This window comes from Gekko japonicus, unplaced genomic scaffold, assembly GCF_001447785.1.
Source record: "Gekko japonicus isolate JY-2015 unplaced genomic scaffold, Gekko_japonicus_V1.1 scaffold8, whole genome shotgun sequence".
Lineage (NCBI taxonomy): Eukaryota > Metazoa > Chordata > Lepidosauria > Squamata > Gekkonidae > Gekko > Gekko japonicus.
In genome coordinates, this window is record NW_015167057.1 from 1,142,433 (window position 1) to 1,152,622 (window position 10,190).

The window sequence follows — 10,190 nt, forward strand, 5'->3', positions numbered from 1 at the left end:
TCCAGGGCTATCCTAGGTTTTGTCAACAAGCAGCAGGCCCATGACTTGTTGATCAACAAGCCAGACGGGACCTTCCTCCTCCGGTTCAGCGACTCCGAGATTGGGGGCATCACGATCGCCTGGAAGTTCGATAACGGTGAGTTCCTTTCCAAGTCAGAAGAGTTAACACCTTGCCCTTGACTGCTGCTTATGTGTTAGATTGGGACCTTTCCAGAAACTATTTTGAGCGTGCAGTCGACCAAACGGTAGTACAGTTGTCGCCCAGGAGCCAAGTGTTTTTCCTCAAAGGAGGCATCATTGTTACTTGGTAGTCATAAGGGATCAAAACTGCTTTCCTAGAAGTGTTTACTCACATTGTAAAGACTGTCCATTCTCCCTGCAATTAACACTAATGTTTTCTTAGCGGGAAGCGTCTTTTTTGGGTGGTGGTGGTGATTTATTTATTTATTTATTTCAATTTCTTAACCGCCCTTCCCCGCTTACGTAGGGCTCAGGGCGCTTTACAACGACATAAATTCGGTACAATTTTAAAACCAATTAAAACTACAAAAATTCAATATTAAAACATTCAGCCTAAATATTTAAGCACTTCAAAAACAAGATGGCATACCCAGCACTCAGATTTTCATAGGGGGGAGGGGAGAGGGAGGAGAGGATGTCGGATTGGCTTGGTTTGGGACGCTGAGGAGAGTTTGGCTGTCTGTTGCCGTTCGCCTAGCGCACCTACAGACCAGCCTACCAAGTCTACTGGAGTGGACAGTGAGCTGGGCTCTGGAGTTCCTGAGACTGATAGTTCTTGGGGACTTCAGTGTCCATGCCGCCACCGGCGATATATTTTTTTTCATATGTGTGTGCGCATGTGTGAGTGCGTGTGCACTTGGAAGTCGTGGTGACCTCTGGTGATTGACCCCTACTGGGGGGAGGCAGGAGGATCTTCAGAGAGGTGGCTGAATAAAGCCTGCCCCCGCCTCCCAACTGCTGGTATTCCTTGGAGGTCTCCCATCCAGGTACTTGCCAGCATCGACCCCGCTTAGCTTCCGAGATATGACAAGATTGGGCTTGCCTGGGCTATCCAGGTCAGGGCCCAGTGGGAAGCTTCTGAGGTGCGTTTGTCTGTCGCCCAGGAAGACTGTGAGGACTGTGACATTGTGACGATCATGAGCACGTATAGGACGATGCCAGTGATGCCAGGAACCCAACTCCACCCCCTCTGTACATGACTGCAACATCTTAATCAAAGTGTAGTTTGTTTTCTGATCGCCTGAACCAGCCGTTTCCAGCCTTTTTGATATTGTAACCCAGAAGTCCAAATTTGCTTGATATGGAGAACCATCCAGGGCTGGGGCAAGGTTTTTTGGTGCCCTGGGCGAATGATGACCTTGGCACACATCTAGTTCAAGAAGAAGAAGAGATTGGATTTATGCCCCACCCTTTACTTGGAGTCTCAGAGTGGCTTACAAACTCCTTTCCCTTCCCCTCCCCACAACAGACACCCTGTGAGGTAGGTGGGGCTGAGAGAGCTCTGACAGAACTGTCCTTGAGAGAACAGCTGTGCCAGAGCTATGGCTTGCCCAAGGTCATCTAGCAGTTGCAAGTGGAGGAGTGGGGAATCAAACCCGGTTCTCCCAGACTAGAGTCCGTGCACTTAACCACTACATCAAACATTCCAGATGTTTCTGAGAAACCAACAAACCTCTTGCAAAGGGCATGGTTTCCCTCATTATGAACTCCAAGCCAAGTGCAATTCCAGCATACACAGCCTTTGCATATGGGGGTTACAGCCCAGCCTCTGAGCATCCTCTCCTTCTCCGTCACTTCCTCTAGTCCCCCCATACAGTCTAAGAAACTCACTCAAATAAGGACACGTTTTTCTTGATCAACACACATGTGCAATAAAGGAAAAAAACCCATCAACTAAAGTACGACATGCAAGGGTCATTTCCTGCAGGAGTGCACAGGAGCAAAGCTCTGGCAGTAAAGAGCCCAGGGGGCGGGCGCATGCAATAAGCCCCCCCCCCCGCCCCTAGCAGCCCTCAGTCAGAGTAAGAAGCAGCCAGGTAAGTTGCAGAGCCCCCCGCACCCCCGGTCCAAGACAGTCCAGTGGCACCTTTAAGACCAAGTTTTATTCAGGGTGTGGCATATGCAAATACGTTATGCTAATGAGTTCTGCTAATGAGGTCCTGCACCTCTTTTTCTACTAAATGACCCCTGACGACATGTAATATGCTGTTTCCAAGGTTGGATCTCGGTTTCCAAAATACGAAAGAGAGCAGTGGAGAGGGCAGGGTGGCCATCGGGGCGGGCTGGCCTGCGACCCCCTTTCAGGTCCCAATGCAGAAGTTGGGAAACAGCGGTCTGAACTATTCCCACTGAAAACATTCAGGTGTGGGAGCTAGGGTTGCCAGCTCCGGGTTGGGGAATACCTGGATATTTAGGGGGCGGAGTCTGAGGAGGGCGGGGTTTGGGGAGGGGAGGGAGTTCAGTGGCTATAATGCCAAAGAGTCCGCCTTCCAAAGCAGCCATTTTTTCCAGGTGAACTGATCCCAGGAGACCTCCAGCCACTGCCTGGAGATTCCAAAAATATAAATTTCGCTAGGAAAAACACCATCAAAAATGGCCAAAATATATAAACTCTATTTAAAATATATAAACTCTGTTAAACAATTATAATCTCTTATTTCACAGTTTTAAAGCTGGTGGTGTCACAACATCAAAATAAGTGCATACTATAACTATAAATAAAACTATAAACAAGGCATATTGCTTAAATCTGACAGCCCTTAACCTGTGCTATCGTCTTAACACTGGTGTCGGAGCGTGTCTCATTCTTCGACTGACCAGATCTCCTTGTTGTCGCTCACTTTGACATTGTGATGCCTTGGGGGTTTTGCAGCTGAAAGGATGTTCTGGAACCTGATGCCCTTCACCACGCGTGACTTCTCCATCCGCTCCCTGGCAGACCGCCTCGGTGACCTTGCTTACCTCCAGTTCGTGTACCCTGAGCGTCCCAAGGAAGAAGTCTTTTCCAAATACTATACGCCGGTCCTTGGTGAGTCTCTAGTGCCAGGAGAACTTCATGGGCTTTTCCCAACTGCTGTCTGTTCTCACTGTCTTATCCAAGTGCATTTTGATTTCTGCAGACCTCCAGGAGAGGCGTTTGGGAGTCTGTGTCACTCCATCATCCCTGGAGTTCGCATGGTCTTAGTTGTACTGCTGTAAATGCAATGGCATTTCTTTCAGGACGCATTAAGAGTGTCGTAGCATTAAAACAATAAAAGGGACATGCATGTGATATGTGCATAATGGCTCATCTTGTGCCGTTTCCCCCATGTAAATAGACAAGTTACTACCAAACAGAAAAGCTTCTTTAAAATGAATAGGATCAAACCGGCCAGGAAGGTTTCAGGTGGGGCTTAATCTCGTCTCCATTTCAAACCAGGACAGCAGCGGACGGAATGACTGTGACCAAATTAATGGAACATGCAGACGTGTCCCGCTAGACAGTAGCAGGGGTCAGCTTTGTGCCAAAGGGTGAATCTTTCTCTCATTCCCTCTGCTCCTCTGCTCTCACACGTACCCAAATTAGATTCCCCCCCCTATATTTTCATATGAAGAGAAGAAGAAGAGATTGGATTTATACCCCCTGCCCTTCACTACCCGAAGGAGTCTCAGAGCGGCTTACAACCTCCTTTCCCTTCCCTTCCCCTCCCCACCACAGGCACCCTGTGAGGTAGGCGGGGCTGAGAGAGCTCTTGATAGAAACTGCTCTTTCTCATGGACAGCTCTTACCAGAACTATGGCTTGCATGTGGAGGAGTGGGGAATCAAACCCGGTCCTCCCAGATTAGAGTCAGCGCACTTAACCACTACACCTAACTGGCTCTCCTTCATATACTTTTGCCAGGCTTTTGGCTTTTTAAAAACTCTTTCCACAATTAACAGCTCTGTCCCCCCCACCCCCCACAGTTGCCTAAGAAGTGTATCCAGTGAAAGTTTTTTTAGATGCCTCATTTCAGGTGTTTTTGGAGAGGGGAGTTGTTTGCTTGTTTATAAACTCAAAACATAGATATCTCTATAAAACCTGGGGCAACTGGCAAAAAACATTCCCTATTCTTTGCAAAATTGTTAGAAATTATGGAAACTTCGCTTTCAAAACCTTCTGCTTCTACATCCTCAATTCCATTAAAGTATAAAGAAATCATAGCGATATTTTAAGCTATACAGTTACCCTGTCCATGTGTCAGTTCATGTATCAGTTTTGTGTTTAATAGTTTCAGTTAAAGTTTAATTAATCTGCATCTTTATAGATCAGTATTTGAAACAGGATTTCTACTAATAGAATGTCTCATAAAATGTACTTACCTTGTTGTAGAGATCTGTATTATTGAAGTTGATTTTCAATGAGATTTATATTTGTATGCAGTGTTATATGGAAAATTGATAAAATAAAATACTGGAAAAAAACATTGCTCTGAGCAGAGGGGAGTGGCTTCACGATTGCCACAGGGATCAGCCAATAGCATTCTGTCTGGTGGACTTGTGCTGAAAATCGAAAGGGTTGTTTTCTCCCTGGCTCGGTTCAGTTTGGATGCCTGTGCGTAAAGGGGTCGAGGGGGGACTTGCTGCTCAAGGTTTGTACATCTGTATGCGGACTAAGAGAAGCCGACTCCTTCAACCCTTCAGTGGTACCTGTGACTCTGGTGCAACAAAGCGCTTGCCCGGCCCTGCACGATCACGCTAAATGGGTAATTTCTTTTTTTGTCTGTCTCCTTGCTTACAGCAAAGGCCGTGGATGGATATGTGAAGCCACAAATCAAGCAAGTTGTGCCAGAGTGAGTGTCGTGGAAAGGGGAGGGAGTTCAGAAAAGGCGGGAGGCTATTAACGGTGGTTGGGGCAGGGAAGATGTTTTCCCGCATGGGCTGAAGAAAAAAATGGGCTGCACCCAGCAACGTGCCATAAGGACAAAATGGCAGGCAATGGTGGATTGATTTACTGTTGAACGCGTTTTGCCATGCAGGCTTCGTCTGGGGGAATCAGAGCATTCACCTAGTGCCGGAACTGTCGGAGGAGGAGGAGAAAAAGAAGAACTACTTAATTCCTGTGGACAGTTCCAGCACTAGGTGAATGCTCTGAGTCCCCCTGATGAAGCCTGCATGGCGAAACACGTAGAGACCTTGTACAACAATAAATCAATCTGTTGTCGAAGGCTTTCACGGCCGGAGTTCATTAGTTGTAGATTTTCCGGGCTGTATGGCCGTGGTCCTCTTAGCATTGTAGGACCTGACGTTTCGCTAGCAGCTGTGACTGGCATCCTCAGAGGTATAACACAGAAAGATGGAGTAATCTCTGTGTAAAGGTGAGAAGCCTAACTCAAACAGGACACAGTATCTTATTCCAAGACACTGAAAGGCTGGACAACACATCCAATTGCTATGTCAGATTACACACGGAAGCCATTGAAAATCATAAACACAATTTCAACAGGAAAGAGTTTAAAAATAAATAGGGCATGGTTTCCTGTCCTGAAAAACACAAAATGCTCTACCTCTCACAACAGCACTACAGATAAGATTAGAATTTCAACAGCCAATCCATATGCAAAAGAACCTCCTCAGGAAAGCTCCTCCATTAGCATGTCACAACCCAGTAAACTCCTACAAGATAATGACTCAGCCCTATTCCACGTTCCTGAGTAGATATAAATTACCTGCCTACCATTTTTCTTCTCACATAGACACAGAGAGTACTCCACCTTTCTATGTTATACCACTGAGGATGCCAGTCACAGCTGATGGCAAAACATCAGGTACTACATTGCCAAGACCACGGCCATACAGCCCGGAAAATCTACAACAACTAATAAATCAATCCCCGCTCTCTTACAAGTGGACTAAGCAAGAGGATGCAAGACCCCCTAACCCTCCTGACATGCCTCTCGCTCTGTTGCAGATTTCTCCCCACGACCGGGGATTCTTCAAGCGGAGGGACTGCCTACATGGATCAATCCCCGTCCCCGGGCGTCGGCTCCTCCTCCCACTACAACTTGTATCCACAGAAGTAAGTCAGGGAGGGATCGGCTTGGCTCTCTTTGCCTTGGCTGTGGGGGTCGGTCCGGCTTTATGACGGGGAGGAAATTAAGCCTGGACTCTCCCACACTAGTATCCCAGTAGCTTCTCCTTTCCTGCTCTGAAACGAACCTTTCGTTGTGCTCGTATTCCTTCCCAAATCTCTTAACCTTCAGCTCCCTGGGGTTTGAATTCGGAGCTCTCAGATTTCTGGCCTTCTGGTTCCGTAAATGGCCCGTGAGTTCCCAGGGCAAAGGGTCACAGGCGATCTGGCCCCTTCTGCCTCGCCGCCCCCCCCAACTTCCTTCTCCTTCACTTGTTACCTCTGCACAGCCTGGTGTGACCCCCGAAGCAAAAACAAAGCGGCCCTCGGGCTGTGCCATTTCTAGTGCTCCTCGATTTCCTTTAAAGCACCCTGCATGTAGAAAACTAGGATTCAGGGTGGGGTTGGGGGGCTTCCTGCTAGATTTCAGCTTGCAAGGCTTGTTTGTGCAAGGGGAAATGGAAAACGAATACTCCCCCCCCCCAGATTAGTCGGAAGTGGCACGCACTCCATTTGAGTTCCTCAGGATCTCATTCTTCTGAAAGCATAGATCCACCCTTCACCCTGTGTGCACAGTGACTTTCTAGAGCTCAGCCCTGTATTTCCGTACCCTCCCTGATCTTCCCCTCCAGCTAGTCTCGCAGAGGCTGCAATGCCATCCTCAGTACTTTCTCTGTCCTCAGTACTTCCCCGTCTCACAGCAGCTTTCCCATCTTTTGAGGTCTCCTGGTAGCGAGAGGAGATGGATTCTTTGATCCAGAAAGGCCTAGCAGCCTACCTCGACAGTTTAGACCAGTTTGAAACTGAGCTGTTAGCTAACTGAGCTGTCATAGTCCCGTTGTGCACTGCTTTGGTCAAGCCGCACCTGGATATTGTGTGCAGTTCTGAAGGCCTCACTTCAGAAAGGATGTGGACAGAATGGAGCAGGTGCAGAGGAGAGCGACAAGGATGATCGGGGGCCTGGAGACCAAGCCGTATGAGGAAACGCTGAGGGACTTGGGAATGTTCCGTCTGGAGAAGAGGAGGTTGAGGGGAGACGTGACGGCTCTCTTTAAGTATTTGAAAGGCTGTCACTTACAGGAGGGCAGGGAGCTGCTCCTGTTGGCAGCAGAGGAGAGGACTCACAAGAATGGGTCTAAATTAAGGGCGGGAAGGTACCGGCTGGATATTACGGGAAACTTTTTTACAGTAAGGGTTGTGTCAACAGTGGAATCAGCTACCTAAGGAGGTGGTGAGCTCCCCCTCACTGGCAGTCTTGAAGCAGCGGCTGGACAAACCCTTGTCAGGGATGTTCTGGGGGTTGGACGAGAGGGCCTGCATGGCCCCTTCCGACTCTGTGATTCTGTGTTACAGCTTCCTCCCACTAACCCTGCAAGCCACGAGGGTGCAGAGAACTTGTCAGGCGCGCCGTGGCCCCTTTCACAAACGGCTTTTGCTAGAGGTGAAGCGGCTTGTCTCCCCCGCCCGCCAACCGCAGACCAAACTGATTCACACCTCTCCTTTCCCTCCGTCTCCAGCCATGACTCCGTACTGGATACCGAAGGGGAATTCAACCTAGACGACTCGATGGACGTGGCGCGACACGTGGAGGAGCTTCTGAGGCGCCCCATGGATAGCCAGTGGATCTCACATGCGCAGTCATGACCCCTCCGCCCCTCCCCTGGAGAGACCATGCACAGACTGTGAAACACGGGGTGGGCGGGGCGCTTCTGACTGGGAGCCCGGCGGCAGCAGCAGCAGGGGCAGTGTTACCACACCCCACAGGGAGGAAGGCAGGCAGGCTCACCCTGCTCTGTCTGAGGGGGTGTCCGACGGGCAAGTGGGCGTCGTCTCTCCACTCGCCCATGTACAAAAAGCAGTGACGTGTATTGCTTGGTTTCCCCGTCTGCTCTTCTGAGGGGCCTTCCTCCCCTCGGGCCTTCTGCTTCAGCACACCACAAGCGACCGCCGAGCTGTTGTTTTTTGAGGTTAATTTGTGCTGAGGATCATTCCCTACCCTCCTCTTCCTCCAGTTTCAACACACTGCCGTACTTTACCCAGAAGCCTTTGGGGCCTTTCGTGGGCTGGGGAAAGAGGGCGCTGAGCTGTGGAGGAGACGTAGGCCTTATTTGAAGTTGTTTTTTTTTTTTGTGGTAAACTCTTTTCCTTGTGTCTGATGTCGTGTGTCCCGTCCCCCGTCCCCCCCACCGCCCCAGCTGCGCCCGGGATAAACGGTGTATGTTGCCCACATACGGCTTGTGTTTACCTTCGCTCAAGCACTTGTGTGACATATGCGAAAGGCACTGACTCTTTCGGAGACCTGCTTCTAGTCGGACACCTTAGACGCCTAAGCCTGGTCACCCCAGGGTCCTTTGGGCTGACCCCCATCCCCACCCCCACCCCACCTCCAGTGTCTCACTTTTTGCCTTGTTGCATAATAACCGCTGGCCTCTTCACTCCTGCCGCTAGCACCCCTGGCTATCTTTGTATCCAACTTTTTGCTCCCTAGGTAGCCCAGGTTCAACCAATTGAGAGTGGGGTGTTTTTTTCTTGTCTGTTTTTTGTTTTCCAAAAGACCCCAACAACATATAATACAAAAGCCGAGTGCAAAATTAAAATCAGAAATAATGGTTCTCTTAAGTGAGGTGGGGGATGGCTTCAGGAGCAAGTTCCAGGGTTCCCTTGCTGGGTTTAAACAGAAAGGGATGGATGCCCGGAGCACAGAAACAGAGACATGGGGACAAATCCTGCCTGTTCCGCTTGTCTTTGCCTTCTCTCTTTCCCACTTCCACCCCCTCTCTGGCCGGAGAAGAACTGCTCCCTCCAGGCATTATTTTTATACCTGCCAGTCAATAAAGTTCGGACTATTTTAACACAAAGCAGTGGGTTTCTCACATGTATACATGTATCTGTTCAGTGGGAATGATCTGTCCTTCCGTTCAACCAGCACTGTGTTTTGTAGGGTGGGGTGGGGGGCGGTCTGTAAACAGGTCCATGGCCAGCTGTTCTGCCACCAATCCTGCTGGGTTTTAACATTCGGATTTTCTTGCTCAAGTCCAGCAGGGTGGTTGTATGGGGAGGCTGAGAGGCAGTTCATGGATCTTACGCTCAGAGTACCGTTTGCACCTACGGCGATCTGATGGCGAAGCCGCACCTTCTTCAGAATCCAGAATTCTTGTCTGCAGAGCAGTGGAAGCCAAACAAGACAGACGATCCTACCTTAACATCTCTCTTCACGCCCACCTGTGCATGGCATCTCTGCAGCTTCACAGAGGGTGATGGTGTCACCATTGGCCCGGAAGACTGGGGATGCCAGCATGTAGACGGAGGGTCCCCCTTTCCCACACGCACAGGCGAGCCTGCATATGCAAGAATCAGGTCTCGGTTATGTCGTGCGTCAGCATACCTTTTGGGAGAGTGTTCTTCCGTAGCCGTTATTACGGAAGAGCCCGTCCGGAGTCCTCGGATGCCGGGGTCGTGCCTGCCCTTTGCCCTTCGAAACCTCTCCACGGAAGCATTAGTTCCCCAGTGTCTTTTTGCTCCTTGAATGAGACGCACAGACAGGTGAACGCTGCATCACCCACCCTCTGTGCTCAAGGAGCTCATCGGGGCAGGCATCCTGCTCCTGCAGAAATCATACTGGAGGCTACCGATACGTATATCTCTCTCCAGGGCAAATGCAACGCGTTTGTGCTCAGGTTGTACTGTGAAGCCAGCGTGGGCAGCATTGCGTTCATGATATTGGGGGGGGGGGCGGCATCCAAAAACCTCCAACAGACTCTGTTATTAACGGGTCTTTGCCCACGCTCTCTCCAAACAACAGCCATAGGCTCATCCCAGAGGGCACTCGCCTTCTGACAGAATCACTGATTTACCATCCATCACATCACCAGCCGCAACTGGGAAACAGCGATTCCTTCCCGTAGCTAGCCCTACTGCTTTAAACCTCTCTAGTGGAAGTTGTGGTGGGGTTAGTGTCGAACTGAGCCTGCAGCAGCTACAGAAGAGCTGTCCTTTCCCAGTTTTCCAGGGGCCAGGTTGAAAGACGAGCGGATCAAAGAGCAAGTTTCCCTGGATTCCTCTCCCTTAGCCCCCCCCCCCCC

General features: G+C 49.9%; 1 protein-coding gene across 1 annotated transcript in view; it reads left to right on the top strand.

The window, feature by feature from the left end:
- The window catches only part of LOC107111494 (signal transducer and activator of transcription 5B), a 94,735-nt gene extending 86,263 nt beyond the window's left edge, over positions 1–8,472 (top strand). Inside the window, exons 13-17 of the mRNA XM_015412460.1 lie at positions 6–136; positions 2,894–3,049; positions 4,780–4,831; positions 5,950–6,057; positions 7,626–8,472. Coding sequence (XP_015267946.1) covers positions 6–136; positions 2,894–3,049; positions 4,780–4,831; positions 5,950–6,057; positions 7,626–7,752 — 574 coding nt within the window. The 3' untranslated portion in view covers positions 7,753–8,472. The remainder of the gene's footprint in view (positions 1–5; positions 137–2,893; positions 3,050–4,779; positions 4,832–5,949; positions 6,058–7,625) is intronic.
- Positions 8,473–10,190: the final 1,718 nt, after the last annotated feature.